This window comes from Quercus lobata, chromosome 4, assembly GCF_001633185.2.
Source record: "Quercus lobata isolate SW786 chromosome 4, ValleyOak3.0 Primary Assembly, whole genome shotgun sequence".
In the NCBI taxonomy this organism is placed as follows: domain Eukaryota; kingdom Viridiplantae; phylum Streptophyta; class Magnoliopsida; order Fagales; family Fagaceae; genus Quercus; species Quercus lobata.
This window is the reverse complement of record NC_044907.1, coordinates 27,004,860-27,027,447: the sequence shown is the minus strand read 5'-3', so window position 1 is coordinate 27,027,447 and position 22,588 is coordinate 27,004,860. Positions and strand designations below refer to the sequence as shown.

The following is a 22,588-nucleotide window of genomic DNA, read 5'->3' as shown; positions in this document are numbered from 1 at the left end:
CGGTGCTGCGATCACGATCGGCGCGAAGGCACCCCGCCGATCGCGATCGCAGCACCACGCCGCGCGATCTCGCACCTAGATCGCACCCTTTGACTTCGCCGGCAAACCCAGAGCCCAGATCACGCATTCGACTTCGCCGAGATCGCACCCCAAGATCTCACCAAGATGGTACCGATTGCACCGAGACGGCATCGATCGCATTGAGATCACAGAGAAATGGTTGGGTTTTGATGAATTTGACCGGATTTGATGAATTTTTTTTGGTTGGGTTTTGTTTCTGTGTTTATCTATTGAGAAATGGGATTATATATTTTTTTGGGAGCTGAGAAAATGTGAGAAAATGTGAGGAAGAAGAAGAAAATGTGTTTTTTATATTATTTTCAGCAACACAACCAAACACTAGAAAATATTTTCCAAAGCATTTTTTCATAATGCAACCAAACACTTGAAAATATTTTCCTTTCCCGTAAATAGCATTTCTGGAAATATTTTACATAAACCAAACACAACCTAAGCCTCTTTTCAAGAGCCCAAATCAAGTTCAAGCTCTTTTTGCAATATCAATTTCAAGGACTATTGGAGTTGTTTGAATACAAGTTTTGGCCTTCCAAATCACAAGTTCCCAAGCTTTTCCATGACAACTCTGGGCTTAAACCATGGCCTTAAGACTTGACAAAGCTGTAGGCATGTGACAATTTGCAGCTTCGTTAAAAGTTTTGTGAGTTTTAGCTAGGGGTGTCAATTTTTGACCCAACTAGCGAACACAACACGGATTTTTGCAAGTTAGGGTTAGGCCTTAGTGAGTTTGGGTCATAAATGAGTCGACTCAAAAGTGACACAATAAAAAATGTGTCATAAACGGGTCAACTCGTGTGATCCACAATAGACACGTTTAACACGCCAATTTATTTGAGTCAACCCAAAAATGACCCATTTAACACAACCCTTTTAACTCGTATAACAAATAAATATTCATTTTATTTTAAAATTGTTAAATATTTTTTATATCCAACCTATATTTTAAACTTTAAAAAAAAAAGTGAGTAATTACAAAAACTTACAAGTGATATAATAGTAAATTAAAACTTTATAAACCCTAGTCATGATCAATCTACTGTTTGCACTAACTCTTTCAATATTAATACTTAACATTTGGCGAGTTCTATGGATATTATATTTTTGTTGAACTATGTTATATTGAATTTAAGTTGAAGTGTATACACTTCTTTTGGAGTGTAAATAACTTATTTCTAGATTGATGTTATATTTTTGTTGAACTATATTATTTTGAATGTGGGTTGAAGACTTGAAGTATATGCATTACTTTCGAGATGTAAAGAACTTATTTCCATATGGATGTTAAATTTAATATTAAGCGGGTTGAAATGGGTTGTGTCACATTTGTATTAACCCAACATAATCCGTTTATTAAGCATGTCAAGTGGGTCAGGTCATGTCAACCCACTTCATTATCAGGTCGGGTTAGGGTTGAAGAACCATTACATGATTGTTAAATGAGTCAGGTTCAGGTTGAGGTATTTAGTCGACACGAACCCGACATGCTAACCCAAATTGACACCCCTAATTTTAGCCATGACTTATTCAAAAATTTTGGTATCTTGATTTAAGGCATTATAATAAGGAACATATTGATGATATATTGGTGGGACTTGCTGAGATGTTGTTTCTTAATATTTATTTTGGGGTAATTCTGGTGCTGGATTTTGAGGAAAATATATACTCAAAATAGTAGTCAATTGTGGATGCTTTGATTCTTGTTTCATAAAAAAAAATTGTGATTAGTTGAATTAAATCCAATAAATAGACCGAATTTCTAGACTTAGACGGGCTTATAAGGTTATACCTTGACTTTTTCTTTTTTTCTTTTTTTTAAAGAAGCAACCATGGAGGGAATATTAGTGGATAGCTAAATAGCTAAATAGTTATATACAAAAACCTTATAAATATTTGGAAGAACGAACTCCATCTAAACTAAAGCAGGAAAAGAAAATCTCGCTTTCTTTGCTAAAAAATGAGCCAACGTGTTGCCTTGCTAAAATGTACGAGAGGAAGAATAGTTTTGGAGAGAATTAGCTGAGGACAAAATATCTTTAACAAGATGACCATAATATGGTTGAGGTAAATAACCGTTTCGTATATAGCAGTTATCAAAATTTCTAAACTACCCTTGAAGGTTGAACTGTGCAAATCCAGCTCCTGAACAAAGTGGACTGCTCTTCTTGCTGCAAGAACTACCACTGAAAGATGGCATGGGAACAATCTCGGATAAGGCTGCCTTTATTTCTCCATGAGAGTTGCGAACCACTACTTCGACACCTGCTACATTCAGATCTTCAAACACGGTTATACCTTAACCTGGTATTGAAAGATTGAATTCTTTTTTTCTGAATGAAATGGAGAATTTGACCCGGTTTCTACATAGCAATGTGGAAATCCAGTATAATCAGGTTGTTGAACAATTTTAGACAGTGAATTTTAAATTCTATTTGTTTGGAGTATCAAAAATCATATAACTCAATGACATGGTCCATTCTCTTACTAGGAGAATCAATGTTTTAAAACCCCCTCCCTTTATTATAACTATCTATGGAAATATCAAAACTAATTCTCTTGGTGTTTGAAGTACTCCAGCCTTGATTTTAATCTTTAGGGGTCATCTACTTCAATGGCAATGTACATCTATGGCTTTCAATGCTTTTTTTAGTATTTTTTAAAGAGTGTGGGGTGCTTATGAAACAGAATCAAAATTTCTATTCCTAGAAATCCAGCCTATCCTGGTTGTAGAACAGTTCATAAGATTCAAGATTTTGAATTTTCATCTTCATATGTACTTTAGCAATTGCTTAGTACTACTGCAATTCTAGCATCCCAACTGCTCTTAATCATTGCTTCAAATCTTTATAATCAGAAAGAAACAACGTAAAAACCGAAGGAACTATTACAAGTTCTCCAAAGGTGCCCTGCCCTTACTTTCATTTCGTAATACATAAAGATGGTTCAAAGAGTCCACAACCTCTCTCATATTTTTATTTTCTTCTATCCACCAAAGCCTTTGTCAAAGCTAGGAAATGTCATGCTGTCCTCACGCGGAGAGTAACTCCATGTTCAGGTACAATAACCAACCTAAATGCAGGGGAGTGTTGGTATCCCGGCGATAGTGAGAAGCAAAACTTGGATAGAATGAGAGTTAAAATAACCTTCAGTTCTGTCATGGCAAAGTGCTGGCCAGCACAGACACGAGGCCCTATTCCAAATGGCATATAAGCCTGTGGAGTCTTGCAAGCCCTAACAATCCCACGAGCAAATCTTTCCGGATTGAATTTGTGCGCATCAGGTCCCCACAAATCACACTGCTGTTGTAATATTGGGACTGGAATCTGAATGTTCATACCTTTTGAGATCATAATGTCTTTGAATGTAATGTCTTCCAGGGCCGCTCTGATCACAAAAGCCGCAGGTGGGTAAAGACGCAATGTCTCTTGGATCACCATTGTCAACTGCCATCAAATACAAAGTTAGTGAAACTATGTCAATGTATGGGTGTGTCAACTCTCATGTATTAATATCTCAATGTTGAGTACATGATTTCAGAATTTGTGTAGCAGTGATGTTAATCTCTCCTTGTAATATTTGGTAACTGATGTGTTAAGTTCTTTATGTGTAAAATTAAATGGAAAAAAAAAATGTTTTGAACCTCAGAAGGCATAATTAGAGGAAGAATATTCAATCGTGTCACTAGCCACTAGAAGTCACTTTTCCGATGATAGCTCAATGGGGTATGAAAATTCATTCTTGAACGTTTTTCCAGGCACCACCTTCAATTCTAAGGAAACTTTGAAAATATAAGTGCATATGACACCAACATATGTGCAGAAACATTCTTCCAAATACATACTATATGCACAAAAGCACCATAAATAACATTGCTTGCTACATGCATTCTTTTTCTCTCTTGTTTGCTGGGATATTCTGAATTAACATGCATCCATATATAGTGGGAGTGTTTTCTTGGATAAAAATTTGATAAAATCTAATAGAGAAATAGCTAAAACTAATAGTACTATTATACAGTAACTAAAATTATAAATTTTAAAGAAAAATACATACTGTTTTCATGTTTCGGAGCATGTTGGCATCTGGTGGACTATCCCCACATATTTCGAGCACCTCAGCTCGAGCACGAGCTTGCCATTCAGGATGTGCAGCCAGCAACATCAAGCTCCATGTGGCTGTGATGGCCGTGGTCTCATGGCCAGCAAAGTATATGTTTTTGCAATTATCCACAATGAACTTGTCGCGAGAACTATCTGTTGATGGGCCATAATAGTCATTATAACTTTTGGCACCCTCAAGAACCATTTGTAAAAGATCCTTCTCATATGATGCTTCAGTGCGCTGCTTTACCACCTTTAATATCATTGAGTTGATCTCTTCTTCAAGTTTCCACATAGCTCTATTGTTTTTGCTTGGCAAGAATCTATACAAAATACATATCAGCAATTTTGAAATATTTAGGAATAATCATCCCTAGCAATGTTCTTTTTTTTCCCCCATTTATAAAAGAATAGAGAATTAGAGATACCCCTAGTTCTCTTATCTCATAAATCCTCAACCCATAGAAGGCCAGTGTTGAATCTAAATCCTACTCTTTTATAAGAAAGAGAAGTATCATTAGGCTATAAGAACACTAGTCAATTAAAGATTTTCACAAACAACAAACCAAAATTTGTCAATGTAACAGTTTTCTATTCTTTGTTATTAAGATCAATGGATTCAAAATGTTACCATACCTAAAACCAGGAACTCCAACATGTCCCTTGGACATGATTCCTTGAAGAGTATTGAGTTTTAAGAATATTTCTTCCCCTTGGGAATAGTTGCTTCCAAAACAGGCTCTTGATATTATATCCGCTGATAGGCTTCTCAAATCCTCATTGATTTTAATGTCTGCAATCCCTCCCTCATTTTCAATTCTACTCTCCCAACTTCTTAGCATTGAGGTTGTTGAGTCCACCATTAGGTTTACCATGCCCTTCAGAAAGAAATGCACAAGTATAAAAGTTTACAACAACAAAAACCAAGCCTTAGTCTATAGAGATTTATTAAATAATGGTATAGTAGCGACTAATTAATCTAAAGCTTAATATGATGAGGCATTGAAGTAACAACAGTATAACGCAATCTTCACTCAAACAATTGGGACATATTGAGCTTTGGGATTGTTGCTGAGTTTTGTTCATGTAAAATGGCATATCAATATTGTCAAAACTGGACTATCCCAAAAAAAATGACAAAAATGGTTTCAGGTAAGTTAAAAACAAAAGAAAAAGTAATAAAAGAATGGTTTCAGATTATGTCTTTGTAAAGGATTACATTGTATATAATAAGTAAGGGTTTTAATTTGTTTAAGCATTATTCTAGTCTTCATAGGAAATTTTGGTAATTAATAGAGATCATTATTATATGCCGTTGTTAAAGTCTTTCTTCAATTGTCATGTTGAACATTTTCGCCACTTAAGTCTTATGCATAATATTAAGATCTATTGTCCAAGTACTATTTTTGATATTTATGTAAACCTTTGAGGCTTACCTTAACCTTATCAATGTACAATTCAGGAGCAATAATCTTCCTTTGATGGGCCCAAATTGAGCCATCTGATGACAGAATGCCTTGGCCCAAAAGCGGCCCACGATCTTTGGATAGATAAGAAGGTTTTCCAAGGCTCAAAGAAGTGCAAAGGCTGATTTCCTTCACCATCTCTGGATCTGTTATGCATAATAGCTGTATGTTTCCAGAAGAATATAAGAATATTGGTCCTGTCACCAGTATAGATTAGGTGAGCAAGGTTGAAAAATAAAATTTTAAGATTCTGATTTAGTGTTGATATGCATATTTGATCATATGATCTTTAAGAGGTCCTTTTGTTTACATTCTAGGCATGTCTTGGACTAATTGCTAGAGATTACAAAACAGAGGAAATTAAGTATTTGCTAAGACAAAACATGCCATTGTTTCTTTCAACTTGTTTCAAGTAAGTAAAAATGTGCATTCATCATTCAAATGAAATCTGCTATAATTCCCATTCCCAATCCATGTCCAAGTTCACCTAATGGAAAAGTACTAACTTTTTTGTTCTGAATAATGCTTTTATTAGAGAAAGATAATAAAGCAACAAAAACAAAAAGAACCCCTATTTTCGTAAGTATGTACTACAACGGTTTATAACACTAATTACAATTGGAATATTCTGACAACAAAAATTGTCTAAAATCTGAGCTGTACCCTCTGTGACTACTGCTATTGTCTTTCTACCCAAAAAAAAAAAGACTACTTTTATTGTCTACCTATTTTATTTTCAACTCCCTAAACTATATTTCTACCTACTTTGGTGAGAGAGAGAGAGAGAGAGAGGAAATGGCAAGTGAAGTACCATATTCATTTCTCCACTGCTCCAAATGTGGGAAGATAGTGGAAGGCCAGTCATGAGCAATAGCATCAGGGTGATCATACTCCTTTGTAGCAGTAGTTTTTGGTGTTGCATGAACTTGGAGTTGAATTCTCTTCATTTCAGGGATGTTCCCAAAGAAAAAAGAAGGAGAAGGTCCCCTTATACCTTGCCTTTGAAGTTTGGCTCTGAGAAGTTTTGGTTTCAAAACCAAAAGGTTATAGAGTTGCATTAACAACACTATAAACCCTCCTATAGCAACTGATACAGTGATCTTCGCCATTAGAACTGGGTTTGCTTCCATCTTTCTGCTTCTTCTGCTTCTTTTCTCCCTAGACTTAGATCAAAACTAGGACCCTTTTAGATTCTCTGTGTACTGTTTTCTTTCTTAGCTGGCCACATTTTTTTCTTTTTCGTTTGACCTTTACCATTTTTCAAGAGAGAGAATACTAATTTTATATTGTGTTGGATTTTTAATTGATTTGTCCAGTCTAATTGAGCTAACCGAGGTATATACAGATAATACTGGCGGCAAAAATTGTGACGTGTTTTTAGCATTACTCATATAAATTAATTGCAGGTTAGAGCATTCATGAGTTTTAAAAATTTTAAGGCCTGTTTTGTAATGGAGTTTGAGTAATGCTTTTTTTGTAATTTTTTGGAGGGTCATGCTAACGAGCGTTTTAAGGGTACTTATTAATAATCTATTTTAGGAAATTTTTGACATCATTTTTATAGGAAATGAAAAAATTGTCAAAACATTAATTTTTTTTTTTCCCTATAAAAACTTTCTTTAACCAGATTCTTAACCAGTGCCCTAAGGGCACTCGTTAACATTTTCCTTTTTTGAAATATGTATGGATGAAAAAGGAAAATGTGTGTTTAAGATGTTCTACCAAACGAGGCCTAGTATTTAGCAATTAAAAAGTCACTTTATAACATTTAACACAACACTTTATTTTTTATTCATTTTTTATTCTTCCTCTCTGTCTCTCTCTCTCTCTTTCTCCCTATGTCTTTCTCTGTTTATTAATTGACTGATAATAATTTTTTTTTTTTTTTAAGATTTCAGCTACAGTAGAATGTCAAAAATGACATTCTACTCTAGCTAAGATGTTAAAACTTTTAAGTATAGCACCCTTAATGTAGTGTGCTTTTTTAAAATCAGATGTTAAAAAATAGCATATTTAGCATTTGAAACCTTTTATGAGAATGGCAGAATGCTGTTATATGGAGTCTTTGGTTATGATGATGGTGATTTGGTTGATAAGTGCACAAATTATTTTGTCCCTTAATGTTTTTTGAAGTGAGTTTTGGATAACAACAAACTATTTTATACCTTAGGGTGTGTTTTGTTTGAAAGTGAAATAGGGTGGACAGAAAATTTTGGTGAAAAAATGGAAAGAAAAACTTTTTTAGAGTGTGTTTGGTTGGGTGGGGAGAAAGAAAAATAAATGGTGGGACTCGAATGTTTTATCCCCAGGCCAACCAAAAAGTTTTCTCCTCAAAATTGAGAGAAAAATGAAGGGAGAAAATGAGACTGCTTACTGCAAAAAATTTGTCCAATTCTTTTCTTTATTTCTTTCCTTTTTTTTTTTTTCCTTTCTTAGATGTTGCCTTCTTTTTTCTTTTTTTTTTGATTTCCTGGCTATGGGTGTTGTGGGGATCATTCGGTTGATAGGCCCATAGGATTCAGAATTGGTTGAGGATTGTTGGGCCAGTGGCCCATCCGAGGTCGTGCACCCGTCCGAGGACGCCATGCTCCTCGGCAGTATGCGTCCGAGGACGATCGCGTCCGAAGACGATCAGGACGAGGTCTCACCACGATCAGATCTCAGAAGTAGGTCATCTCCAGGGGTAGAGTAGCCGACTAAAGATGAAAGAGATAAGGCAAACAAATATCTGAAACTATAGCTGCCTCCGCATTAATGACCTCTCAACCAACTCTCTGGCCGCATTAATGTGGAGGTGATACCTGAGCAGTAGGGAAGCAGCCTTACAGCTGCCCATAGGAAGTTCCAGGAGGTGCCAGATGGGACAGAAAGAAATCCCCCGGACACAATCTACACGTGTTCGGCGAGGATGGATCGCGAAGGGGAGTATATAAACTAAACGAAGAACATGGAGAAGAGGATCGAGGAAAAAAGAAGAACACATATAAAAACTGGAGAGAAAGAAGTAAGAAGGGGGAGAGAGAGAGTAACACTAGGGACTGAAGAAAAAACGTTGATTATACCAACAAAAAAGAAGGAAAACCTTGGATGGGCTTGAGATAAAATCTTGGAGGTAGATACCACAGTTAACCTAGTTCTTTACACCCACGCTCTACAAATCATATTGTCTGGGCCTTTTACGTACGAACCCGATACTGTTTAGGTTCGTCACCAAATCGTGTCCTTACATTACTCATACAATGATCTTGTGTCTTTGTGTGAGAACAAGATTGGTAAAACACTCAAGAGAATCTATCTTCCAAAGGAACAACTTCTAAAGAACGTTAAAGGTTAGTGAGAAATTTCTATTTATAAGTTTTAGAATTTTTTTAGGGGATCGAAAAGAAAAGAATCTATGGTTTGTTTAAATGACTTGAATAGAGTATGAAATTATTTGCTATTGGTCGATGAAAAATCATGTGTGGACATGAATAGAGTATGTGATACTAGTTGCAAACTGATCACGTGATGCATGCGAATATATAATTATACTAAGATGTGGTATAATCTAAATTTTATTGTAGATAATTTGTTCTCTCTAATAATTAAAAATTATGTAAAAGTAATTTCCATTACTCTATTTTTACAAATATATATTCTTCTAACTATTGTTATTATGCATTATATTTTTCTAATTTCTTTTGGTACAAATAAAAATTTTAAGCTTCATATTTATTATTTAAATTCATATTAACTTAAGGAGATTATTATTGTGGGTCCGAGAGTTCTGCAGTCCGGCCCAAACTCTATCTGGGCCCAGGGCCCGTGCCGAGGAGGTACCTTGCCGAAGACGAATGCTCGGCGGTCGAGGTAGCAAGGGGAACGGCTGAGAACTTACCCTGTCCTCGGCATTCCATAGCTTCAGCGGGAAGACCAACACCCCGGTGTAGGCAATCCCCAAACAGCCCCCTCAAGGGGATGTGAACGGAATGGGGCCCATAGGGAAGCAGGGTGTGAACTCGGACCAAGGAAAGTGCGTCCCACCCCCTTCAGTAAATGCACCTGCCAATACCCAGAGCTGGTTAATGAGAAAAGACGTTTGGGCGGTGCAAACGTCGATCCATGCAACTAATAGAAAGTTAGACGGGACGGTTGATGGGATGGATACAGAAATAAGCTCCTGCCTGACCTACAAGTGGAGGGTCAGGATCAGCCAAGACGGACTATATAATAAAAAGGAAGGTGCACCGATAAGGGGGTTGGGAAAAATGGCCAGAAACCAGAGCCTCCCAGCCCACCTCCAGGAGAAAGACTCCAGGGGTGTAGGGAAACTTAAACTTGCACGAACACCGCGAAAAACCCACCGCCTATCGATCAAGGCCTAGCCTTCCAAACCCACGCTCTACAAATGATATTGTTAGGGGTCTTTTCACGCGCGAACCCGACACTGTTACGGTCCGCCACGAATCGCGTCCTTACAGGTGTGATAGTTGTTTTGTTGTTGTTGTTGTTGTTGTTGTTGTTTTTTTTTTTTTTTTTTTAATGTTTAACTAGACGTGATTTTTTTTTTTTTTGGTCACTTTTTTGTTTTAATTGACCATCATTTTTTAACAAAGGTATGTAAGTAAATTTATACAAACTCACTTTTTTTATCCCCTCACTCAGGGCCGGCTCTATGGTGGAGCAAAAAATGCAACCGCCTAAGGCCCCAAGTAAAAAAAAGGCCCCTAAATTTTAACCAATAGGATTATTTATAATCAATAAATAAAATAATTTTTTTTATTAGATGAAAAACAAATAAAAAAATAGAGAAAAATGCAACGTCGTCCACAATATTTTTCACAACACTTTTACAACTAATGCTAAGTAGCAAGTTATTACAGCCTATTGTTGATAGCAAAAAAATAATTATAGTGATATTTTCAAATAAAAAACAAAAAGCAGTTTAAAATCTAGAATTTGTTGTAAAAAATATTGTGAATGTTGCACTTCTAAAAAAAAAGAATAATAATAAGAGTTTAATTAGCAAACTTTTACTAGTTTTCATCTAAATCTACCACTAACACCATTGTTTTACTTACCACTATCAATCTACTACATCAACAAGTATGAAAAATTTTGTCAAATTTTTTTTGTCTTAAAAATTCAAAAAAAAAAAAAAATTCTATGTAGTTCATGTTAATTAGTAGTAATTTTGCATCTAAATAAGATGATCAATTTTCGCCTTAGGCCCCCAAATGCATCAAGCCGCCCCTGCCCTCACTTTTCCACTTCCAACAAAAAAAAAAATGAGAGATATTAAAATCTTCTCTATCCTCCCGCTTTTCCATCTTCCCCTCATTTTCTATCATTCTACTTTTTCACCCTTCTAACCAAATGAACCCTTAATGTTTTTTTCGAAGTGAGTTTTGGATAACAATAAATTTTAGGGGCACAACTATTTTCACAAGCATGTTATGATTAGTAAATAATAAATATGGTAATTATGATGGAGTTCAAAGTGATAGCCAATGCAATTTCTCATTAGATGAAGGAGAAGGGCTTTTGTGTGTGTGTGTGTGTGTTGAGAAGAAAGATAGTAAATGAAGAGGGAGTTCATACTAATGATCTCATCCTTGGAGCATTTACATCAGCTTATACATATATTAATTTTTTTTAATTGCATATATTTCTTCACACACAACAACCATCATCAACATTCTTTATTTATTCTCATTATACTTAAAGAAAGATTCTCAAAAAAATAAAAATAAATAAATAAAAGAAAGAATTAATAATGTCAATGTAAATTTATATTGTTATTGTAATAACCATGTTTTGTTACATCATTTTGCATAGACTGATGTGGGTGAATTTTAATTTAATTGGCTAAAATGTGGTACTTTTTTTTATTATACAAGTATAGATGTGAATACACTTATAATCAATTGTACTACTCTTCTTTTTTCTTTTCTTTTTTTTCCAATGACCCACAATCGAAAGGTAAAGAAATAAATCACAAACACAATTGTTATAAGTAATTTGCAAAGTATCAAGGAAATCCAAAAAAAAAAAAAAATCTATGTTTAATTTTATTTAAAATTAAACTTGTAAAGAGAGAGAGATTTGAAAAAAAAAAAAACTTGTAAAGAGGGAGAGATAGATAAACAGACAAATAAGCTAATATTTTGACCTAAAGCTGCTTTTACTACACTGGAAAGCACTTCAAACATGTATAAGTATTATTTTGGTATTATATAGTTCTTGTTCCTTGTGATCCCTTTATATAGGTCAAAGGACCTAGTTTGAGCAACAACAAAGAAATAAATAAATAAATAAATAAAAAGGGGGGGGGGGGGGGGCGGGGGTGGAAACCAAGTGTGTGAGTGGTTTTCTTGGTTTTCTCCAACTTAGGCAATAGGCTTGGACACTGGTAGGCCTGTGTATTTTAGTCTCGAATGAAGCATTAAATACTAATTTTGCAAGGGAGAGAAGGAAGGCCCATTGTTACTAAAGACCAAAATGAGTGATTGGGTGTCTAGGCCTCTTTTCATGAGCCCAAATCAATGTCAAGCTCCATCTACAATATAAATTTAGAGGGCTATTTGAGTTGTTTGAATACAAATCTTGGCCTTCCAAATCATAGGTTCCCAAGCTTTCCCATGAAAACTTTGCGCATGAACCATGGCCTTTAGACTTGACAAAGTTGTAGGCATTTGAGAAATTGCAACTTCATTAAAAGTTTCTTGAGTTTTAGCCATGACTTCTTCAATAAATTTGGCTTAGTACCTGAAGCTTGCAAACCTCCTGGTTCCAAAAGTAGGTGATAATAACAATAATAGTGTGGTAGTCGAAAGGGGTGTGTATCCATGAGCTGATTTTTAAGTGGAGAGTGTACTTGATCTTCTTATCTTTGTGTGGTCCTTGACCAAATAATTTTGCTGTCTTTTAGAGGAGAAATGAGCCAGATTTCTCTTCTTTGAGCCCCTAGTGACTTAATTTTTTTTTAGTGAGTTGGTTTGTCTTTTGGGACCAAATGTGATGTTGTGCCCATACAAGTTTGGGAATTCAAGAAAATAAGTGTAGTCTTGAATCTTGATTGTCTTTGTAATTTGGTAACCCAAGTAGCTTAATTGACTTGTAATTGGACAGTTTTCAACCCACACTATTCTGTGTAAATATGAGCTTTTGTTAGAGAATCTAATTATTAAAAAGTGAGAAAATTTATATGAGTTGTGAGAATTGGTACCTTAATGGCTCAACCTATGAGTAAGAAAGATTTGGACCATGTGCTTATTGCTTGATGGTGGCAATAATGCGAACCACCATGAGTCCAATTCGAGAAGTTGCAAGATGTAGATCTCAAGTCTATTACAAGAAGTGAAGAAATGTAGGCCATAAGTCAAATTCATGATATAGAGATTATAGAAGTCATGAGCTCAATTCATGATGAAAAAATAAAGCACACTATGAGCCCATTATATGATGTAAAAAGATGAGTCATGGAACCATTTTGTGATGTAGAAAGATATAAGCCATGAGCCCATTTCATGAAGTGAAAAGGATTGTGATCCGAAAAGCATGAAAAGTTAGGGTAAAAAGCCTAATATGGGTGGATTAATGAAAAATTGGACATATTAGGCTTTTAAGTGAACTTAACTCAAGACCCCTTCATTTGACTTTATAGAATTATATTCATGTGGGGCATGTTGTGGAGTAAAATTGCATCACATAGGATCAAATTTATAAATGATGTATTCTTTGTGCAAAATGAAAGTGTGGTCCAACCCAAGTAGAAATTATTATAATATACTTGCTTATAGTGTATAGCCTGATCGAGCTTCTTTTTCTTCAACTTGGGAATTACAACTCATCCCTTCCATCTTTCTGTGAGTCTTTTGTAAGGATGAAAATAGATTAATTTTCTCATTGTTATTTTCTGTTCTTTTGGGCCTAACATTTCTGCTCTTAATGAAATCACCATATAAAGTAATATATATATTATAAAATTAGATATTCATTGTTTAAATTATATAATTCCCATTATACACTTATAGATTAAATTAGACTTTAGAGTAGAATTTTTATGTTGTGTTAAAAAAAAATTACAACCTCCTCAATTATTAAATTATTATATAAAAAATAATGAATTTTTTTAAATTTAAAAAAAAAATGAAGATTTTTTTTTTTTGGTAAAAAAGTTAAAACTTGTAAGAAAAAAAAAAAAAAAAAAAAAAAATCAGCACAAGGCAAAAGGACAACAAAACAAAGGCAGACAAAAGAGGTCAGGGGAACCAAAGAACGAGCTCATCTCGGTGTCCCTCTCTCCCAATTCTCTCTCTCTCTCACACACAAATTCCAAACCCTAGCTTTATCCGTAAGTACATACTCTTTCAACCCCTTATCTCTCTCTCCCCAAAACGTCGCTGTCCGATCCCAAAAACCCTAACACTACAAATTCGAGGGTTCAATTTTCAACCCCTAAATGTACAAACTCGGAGCTTGAAGAAGAAAATCTAGGGTTTCCGCTTCTGCTTCAACAATTTTTCAAAAAGCTTTGATATTTCGGGAGAGGGAATTTTTTTTTTGTATAAATTGTAAATTATGTACAGAGATCGAGTAGGTGGAGGTGGAGGATCGTCGAGATCGGAAATGGTAGCTGGCGGAGGAGGAGGACCGTTGGATCGAAAGCGAATCATCAACGACGCGCTCGATAAGCACCTCGAGAAATCGTCGCCGTCCACTTCGAGAGTCGGCGGCGGAATCAATAGTAGTAGTAAGGACAAGGAGAGAATCTCTGTGCCTTCCACTTCCACCGGTAAATCTCAGCAGCATCAGCAGCTCGATCATCGCGATTCTCGTTCCGCGTCGCTTTCGAAGAACAAGTGCTCCGATGGTATGTATTTTATGTGTATACAATTTTGAACTCTGTGTATGTTTTTTTGATCTGGGTTTGTTGATTTTTGTTGGTTTCAGCTTTTGCTTGGTAAATTGGGGTTAATTTGTTGTTTTTGTTTCTAATTATGTGTTGTCTGAATTCTGAAGTAAATTGCTTGTGGTGGGCTAGTGGGGTATTGGGATTTAGGACTGAAAGTGATTGATGAAGAAAATTTGTGAGTTGTAGGATCTGAGTTTGCTGAATAAAGTGGTTTGAACTTTGAAGTAGGTATTTGTTTAAAGTTTAGTGTTTATGATTATGTTAGTGTGAATTATGGATTGTTTAGAAGCAAATTTAGTGTAAATGAGATCTTAATTTAGGAAAGTTTTAGTTTTTATCCCTGATTATCGATAGTGGAATTTTAGTGATAGAATACGGTGACATGTAATAGCATGTGTCTTAAGCGCCTGAGCAGGAGTTGGGTTGAGGATTTCAGTTGTTTTTCCATAATGTAAACTTTCTCATTCATGCTTTGTTAATTTATGTTTTTTAAACTTTCTATTGGGTTTGGGTTAATAAAAAAAAGTGCTTTGAAGTAGGTGCTTGTTTAAAGTTTAGTGTTTGTGATTATGTTAGTGTGAATTATGGTTTGTTTAGAAGCAAATTTAGTGTAAATGAGATCTTAATTTAGCAAAGTTTTAGTTTTTATCTCCGATTATCAATAGTGGAATTTTAGTGATAGAATAATGTGACATGCTTGAGCTGGAATTGGGTGGAGATTTTATTTGTTTTTCCGTATAATGTAAATTTTCTCATTCATGCTTTGTTAATTTCTGGGTGCTCCCGTAAATATGTTAAGTTTTCGAGATTATTTTTTTGAAGTGTGTCAGTATTGAATTAGACCATTATGATTTCTCTCTATGTATATAATCTGTGAGTGTATGTATGTACATTGTTTAGTGATGTATCACAATTTCAATATGATGTAATTTGGATATGGATTCTGTGATGCATGTTAGAACTTATAAGTGAAGGAAGTTTCAGGCTGTTAACAAAGTATGCACAAACTATTGAATCTCATGCAATTGTAACTGTTTATGGAGGGGTGCACATAGGTCGATCCGGATCGAGTTTGGTGCCAAAATGCAACTCAACCTGATCCCTTCAGGTGGAGAACTCACTCACCTGCTTCCATCTTATGGTTGGACAAAACCGTACGGACCCCACTTTCACGTGGGCAGTAGGCATTGGGCTGGTCATCAGTTTGGGTTTTTGGGTTGGGTTCCAATTTTCCCCAAATAAATACTCTTGAAATTTTTCTGATCAACACAAAAGGACAAGAAAATTTTCTTTTACAATAACTGTACTTAATTAAAATTTTTCTCAATAACCTGACATTAGATCAAAACATAAATTTGATTACCCGCACTTTCTACATTTTTCTTAACAACCAAACAAAATCAAGATTCAAAAAATCAAGAACACAGCAAGAATCCAACAAGGCTCAAATAGTCATTTTCTCTTCTTCCTCTTCATTGTTTCAATAAGTAAACAAAACGGTCTTCAAAACACTGAAACAAAAATAAAAACAAACAATGGAGAGGATAGGTGGTTGTAGACATCGGTGAGCCTATCAGCCTTAATCTTTCAATTTTTTCCCTTTCAATTGCCATTGGTGAAGATAGAGGCCAGATGGGTGTAGACGTCAACGAGGGGTGCAAGTCAAGCTAGTGTCCACACCTTGCTGGAGTGTTGAACTGGATCAGACTATTCAAGTGGAAGATGGTTGTATCATTGTTAAGAATAGATATCATAACAAAAGGTTATGTGGCATTTAAAAGCAAGGTGAAAAGTTAGTTCGTGGAATCAAGACTCACCGGTGACCAACTGCATGAGTAATTTACTAAATGTAAAGGGAGTCATCTAGCATTAGCACTGCCCCTTGTAGATACATTTTGTACTAAGGAGGATGGTCTTCCATCCTATTTGTCAAACAAGTGGGATGAAATTCCCCATCCTACCTCCTCCCTTCTAAGTGCAAGGTTGAGGTTGAGGTCTTGGGTTCAATTCCTATTGGCTGCATGTATAACTTCCTAATTAAAAAAGGTTCCTTATCCTACCTTTTGGCCTTTGTTTGACAAATAGAATTGCTTTCTATTGTCTCTTGATCATAATTCACGTAATAGAGTATCATCCTGATGTTTTAGTATATAGTATGAAGCTCAAGTGTCCTTGATGCTCGTGTTCAGGTATGGATTTTTAGGGGTTTTTTTTCCATGTACTTCTGCTTAGATCTAACCTGTAATAAAAGTGAAAATAATTAGATGTTCCCTGGTAGCTAAGAAATGTACTTTACACCCCCCCCCCCCCCTCCTCCCCTTGCGGGCGCTTCCCTTGCATTGTAATATGATATCGTCTATCGTCAGGTTAATATGATTAAAATTGGAAATTTGGGTGATTTTAGATTTGCTTTCTTTAACCCCCCCTCCCTTTTTTTTTGGGGGGGTGGGTAGTTGGATTCTTTTTAATTACATTTTGAGAGTAAAAAAAGTGTTACATCATGTGAAGAAACATAAAGAATTTTAGCTATTTTAGTAGTCTGATTGAAAATTTTTAATAGGTATTTTCACCTTTTTGGCTGATGATGACCTTGTTTGCATTAATTTCAGAGGAATCTGAAACAGACAGTGAAGAATCGGATGTTAGCGGTTCTGATGGAGATGATACATCGTGGATTTCATGGTTTTGCAATTTACGAGGAAATGAATTTTTCTGTGAAGTTGATGATGAATACATCCAAGATGATTTCAATCTTTGTGGCTTGAGCAGTCAAGTTCCTTATTATGATTATGCACTTGATCTGATTTTGGATGTTGACTCTTCTCATGGTAAGAACTGTCCTGTTCTAAATTGTATTTAGGTTTATGCATTTTGAAATTATCTCTTTTTGCCAACAATAATTTGATAATTCTGCATTCTTGAATTCCTAAACAATTTCAAGCGAATGGGTTTTTATCTCCTCATACTTGTAGCTTTTGTCAACATAGATAAGTTGCCCATCGACCCTTTGAGGGTGATAAGGAAGCAAGGGTTTGTCCTTGGTGCTTATAAATGAGAATCTCAAATATGTACTCTTGATCACTCATCTTATTCTTGTGACCTCTACAAGTATGAAGTAAATGATATAAATTTTATATAATTTTTGTTTTTGCTAATATGTCATGGTGTTGTTTGGAAACTGCATTAATTATACAAAGCATTGTTTCATGGTTTCGGGAAAAAAAAAAAAAAATCTCAAATCTGATTAACTTTATCTCTGCATGTTTTTGTCATACAAAAAGGATTTCTCTGATTTATGATTGCTAGGCTTAAAAGGTGTTGTTTAGCAAACTACTATAATTTTTTGGTCTGATTCTAGATGTAATGAATAAAAATATTTTAGCATATCGACAAGCTTTATTTTTGTTTTGTTGTGATAAGGAGTTATCAATCTCAACTATTTTGTCGTTTAGAGTTTTGGAAGTAGGAATTTGGTAAGATCTATTGCCTACAGCATGTAAGAAACTGAGATCATAATGTCTTCCGTCTCAAACCATGTCTTTATTTAAAAAAGTACTTAGTAAAGTACATCCAAGCATTAATGTGGGTGGTTCTGAGTGAAATTTGCATATCAATGAGTTGTCCTCTGTATCTACATTTTATTACCTAATATCCATTTCAACAAATTCAAGTGACACCTATGACTGATTTTAAAAATATCTTTTATTGTTATAGTAAAATTCTGACCTAATTTCTGCTTCCAAGTGTGTGTGTGTGTGTTTATGTGAAGGATCTTACCATTTAGCCTTATTTAATGGTATGGGTATGGTTTTCAGCAGGTGACATATTTACCGAAGAGCAGAATGAATTGGTTGAATCAGCAGCAGAGATGCTGTATGGTCTGATACATGTTCGGTACATACTCACCAGCAAGGGAATGGCCGCAATGGTAAATTTCTGAGCCAATTTATACTTTATTTGTTTCTTATGTTTCTGGTTGAGTAAAACATAGTTAAATCTACTACAGTTAGAGAAGTACAAAAATTATGATTTTGGAAGATGCCCCAGAGTTTACTGCTGTGGACAACCCTGCCTCCCTGTTGGTCAATCAGACATTCCCCGCTCAAGCACCGTAAAAATCTACTGCCCCAAATGTGAAGATATCTATTACCCGCGATCTAAGTACCAAGGCAGTATCCTTTTATTGCACTAGTTTTTACTTGTTTTGAAACTTTGTTTGCATTTTGCCTGCATCTGCCTGAACATTGAATTCTCATTGATAGATTTTTCTTCTGCTAAATGTGGTATGACCCAATTGATTAATATGTTGTTATTATATAACTTAAGTGTGAAAGAGGAATTTTTACTTTGACCTTCCTGCAAAGTGAGCTATGGTGTTTCCATCTGGATGAAATTGTATGTAACAAGCTAATAAATAATTCTTATGGTTTAGACATGTGACCTCCTGAATTCAAATATATTGGTTGGTATGTTATGTATAGAAGTACAAATTAAGCTATATATCATGTGATTTCTTGTTCTCATCATCATTATCATTTTATTGCTATGTAACATGTGGTTAAGCTGATCTAGTGCCTAAAAATAGATTTTATATTTATGTCCTAAGGATCATTAGTAACATTTTATAATTATTCACCAGTGAATCTTTAGTTTAAATTTACTTGATGCGCATATATCTTTTGGGGTCCAGGAGACAACCTTGGAATTCTTGACCAACAGGGAGAACATTCATAGAAAGGAGGGCTCTTATGTAATTTAACAAGGCTTGTTAGCTTAAAAGATGGAATTGGGGGATCTGTGGCTTGGCTTTTTTATTAAATGAGTTTGGACAATTCATTTGAGCTTTACTTGTGTTAACAAATGAGTGAGCCTAGGCAAGCATCAAAACAGGCCAAGCCTGACAGGACAATCATATCAGCTCATTTTCTGCTCTGGATGTTGCCATACTGCTGCTGGCTCTACTGGTGCTAAAGCCACAATTATTCTAACTGACATTTGATTCTTTGCTGCTTACCTTGCTGATTAGCCTAAAACCTGGAGTTCCAAGTTAAGCTATATGTTTTTTTAGGCTAGTGAAGAAGCTCTTAGTCTAATTATGTTTTAGCTTAAGTTGATTCAGAGTAGGCTTACCATTTGCGATCCCTAAGCCCAGAGCTGTATACATGAAATCTGAATCACCTAAATCAGTATAATTGCAAAAACTAATCATTTTTGTGCCAATAATCTTAAGCTATGTATGATTGGTGGTTAGAGATATAGTATTGGACATTTTGTGTAGTGCACTTGGAGTTTCCATTTGAATTGTTGATTGATAATGGGTGATTGTGATTTCCATTAAATAGTTCTTCTTTGTTTTTATCATTGTGCTAAAGACTGTTGATGTGTGTTGAGTAATTATGGTTGAATGTATGAGATGTTCCAATTTTTGCAAGTTATCTTTTTGACAAAATTTCCTTGACTTTATGAAGATATTGATGGAGCATATTTTGGAACCACGTTTCCCCACTTATTTTTAATGACGTATGGACACCTAAAGCCACAAAAGGCGTCTCAAAGCTATGTTCCAAGAGTTTTTGGCTTCAAGATGCACAGGCCATGACATCAGAGGTGCAAGTTACTATTTGTGTTGAATTGTCCCACTGTTCATTTGTGATGGTTCTCATATTATCTCATGCTATGTTGTTATATGAATGGCTCTAACAAGCGAGATGAAATGCAAGAGTACAACAATTGATTCACAATGAAAATGTTTAAAGTGAAAATTTGCCTTTTAGCATAGCAGAACGTATATTTTTATTTTATTCACGAATTTAACAGAGCGTTTGTAAGCTTCTCTCTTTTTCTAGGTTTGAGGATATGTCAAGTGTTTTGTAGTTTCCTTTGCTTGGGTTATCTATCACTATTTCGTGGTTGAGTGCATTTATTTCATCTCAAAACTAGCACTGGAGGATTCTAGGAAGGGATTAAAGTCCTTTTGTTTTTTGTTGCTTTCGGTGTCTGTAGATGTAAATCATGTAATGCTGTCTGATGCCATTGATTTCAGTGAAAATCAGGTATGTGGGAATAATTTTTTTAAGTGAGGAAAAGGGATTTCAGAGTATTTTGAGTACCTTTCTCAAATAATTATTTTATTCCCTCAAATTGGGGGAGAGGAAATATTGTTTAATGAATTTGTGTACTTGCCTTTGTACCCGTTACAATTTATTAAAATTTTAATCATTTTCAAACAACATTTAGTACTGCTCTAATCTAATGTCAATGTATATGATCTCTTGTCTTGCTTCTTCTGCTAACTAGTTTAGGCCTCTTAGCCTATGTAATCTGATCTACAAAGCAATTTCTAAACTCCTAGCTAATAGGCTGGAACCTCTGTTTCCCAAATTAATCTCTAAGTGGTAGGTTGCTTTTATTTCAGGTAGGAATATTCAAGATACCATCATTCTTGCCCAAAGAAATAATGTATACTATGGATGATGAATTGTTGAGTGGGCTTAAAGCATAAGATGGAGAAGACTTATGATAGACTGGAATGGCCTTTTAGCATTCATGTCCTTCGATACTACGGCTTTTTAGAGTTTTGGATCAATTTGGTTGTCCAGCATCCTCACCTCTTCTCAATTCTCATAAATGGTGGGCTAGTAGACTTCTTCACTCCTCTACATGGTATTAGGCAAGGAAACCGCGTCTTTCCTTTTTAATTCATCTTAGCTGGAGAAGTTTTATCTAGATTGTGCCAACATGCTGAGTTTCTCTTTCTATTTCCCCACTTGCAATTTATCGATGATGTATTATCTTCTTGCACGCACAGGAACAAGAGCTATCACATTTTTAAACTTGTTTGCAAAAGTGATAAACTGTGAACTTAACTACATAATCTCTTTTCTTAAGTTTTAATGTTCCTGGAGCTGACAAATTGCTGACTATTTTTCTTCTTTTTTTTTTCTTCTCCACCCTATTATCTAGTCTATTTCTTTCCAAACTTCTAGACATTTCAGATCTTTTAACAAAGAGAATGAAACACATTCATCTGGTCGTATAATTTTTTATTTGTGTGGACACGTTTGTTTGGTCAGTAATTTCAAGCGGATTTAAGTTAATTTGTGTAAGTAATTTTGACAGAATACATATGCTCGGTATGCTCGACTTTGGAGTCAAATTTGCTAATTATTTATGAGTCAAATATCCAAACCGAATTAAGCCCCAGGTGAAGCTGAGCTCAAGCAGGTTGCAAGCTGCTCAGCTCATTTGGAGCTGTTGACCTCATCTAGCAGATTTGTAGTGTCCTGGAGCTCAAGAGTCAACATGATTAATCACATGTCTTCTAGAAAGAAGTCACATTTAGTGTAACCAATAATATGTTGATTTGTCAAGAGCCTTGCAACTTATTTGATTGACACATTTTGTTGTTTTCAAATTCAAAGGAGATATTCATGGGTCAAAGTCAGACCATTTGCTCTCCTAACTAGCCTTGCCTCATAAATCTCTTTATTAATGATCATTATTCATTCAAAATAAATCCTCTACACTTGTAATGTTCAGGTTATCCAATTCAGAACCTTTTGAATACAGGTTTTTCAGCCTTGGATTGAGACTCTCTAGAGTTTCAAAGGTAACTCTATCATCAAAATCTTAAATTTATATATTCATTATAAAATAAGTAAATTGTATGTTACCATATTATCATAATTTAATTCAACTACAAAATAGATAGTGCCAGTGTTTTGTTAAATATTGATGTAATCAAACAAAAAATGTTGATGACATAGCAAAATTTAATACACTAATTTCATAATAGATAATGAGTAATTCTACAATATTCTGGAAGTATAATAATGTTATATTTTTTTCTGTCACATAATAATTTGTCCCATTAATTCTTATTCCCCGGACTCAGTACCCAACTAATGAGGTGACTAGTCACTTTTGGCGAAACTCCTTTTCTTTCAGAGAGGAGGGATTACAGCACAAAATGTACTTAATTGATTCACGACACAATTATATTAAAACGCTAGTATGAAATGTAATCACCACTGTTATGAAGTCCTAAAGGC

General features: G+C 35.0%; 2 protein-coding genes across 5 annotated transcripts; one reads left to right on the top strand and one right to left on the bottom strand.

Moving 5' to 3' along the window:
- Positions 1-2,906: 2,906 nt before the first annotated feature.
- Positions 2,907-6,883, bottom strand: LOC115984165 (cytochrome P450 714C2-like). Its single transcript, XM_031107092.1, has 5 exons — positions 6,453-6,883; positions 5,612-5,838; positions 4,812-5,053; positions 4,129-4,498; positions 2,907-3,518 (listed from the first exon to the last, which is right to left on the bottom strand). Exons 1-5 carry the CDS (start codon positions 6,769-6,771, stop codon positions 3,093-3,095), a joined length of 1,584 nt encoding a protein of 527 aa, XP_030962952.1. The 5' UTR covers positions 6,772-6,883; the 3' UTR covers positions 2,907-3,092.
- Positions 6,884-13,899: 7,016 nt separating this feature from the next.
- Positions 13,900-21,467, top strand: LOC115986635 (putative casein kinase II subunit beta-4). Of its 4 annotated transcripts, none has more exons than XM_031109852.1 (6): positions 13,900-14,495; positions 17,147-17,365; positions 18,356-18,465; positions 18,544-18,706; positions 20,006-20,144; positions 20,953-21,467. In XM_031109852.1, the coding sequence occupies exons 1-5, from the start codon at positions 14,204-14,206 to the stop codon at positions 20,134-20,136; spliced, it is 915 nt and encodes a 304-aa protein (XP_030965712.1). In that variant the 5' UTR covers positions 13,900-14,203; the 3' UTR covers positions 20,137-20,144; positions 20,953-21,467. The 4 variants fall into 4 exon arrangements, with proteins under 4 accessions (XP_030965712.1, XP_030965711.1, XP_030965710.1 ...); XM_031109851.1 differs by having other exon boundaries at positions 18,353-18,465; XM_031109850.1 differs by having other exon boundaries at positions 13,901-14,495; positions 18,544-18,709.
- The last annotated feature ends 1,121 nt before the right edge of the window (positions 21,468-22,588 follow it).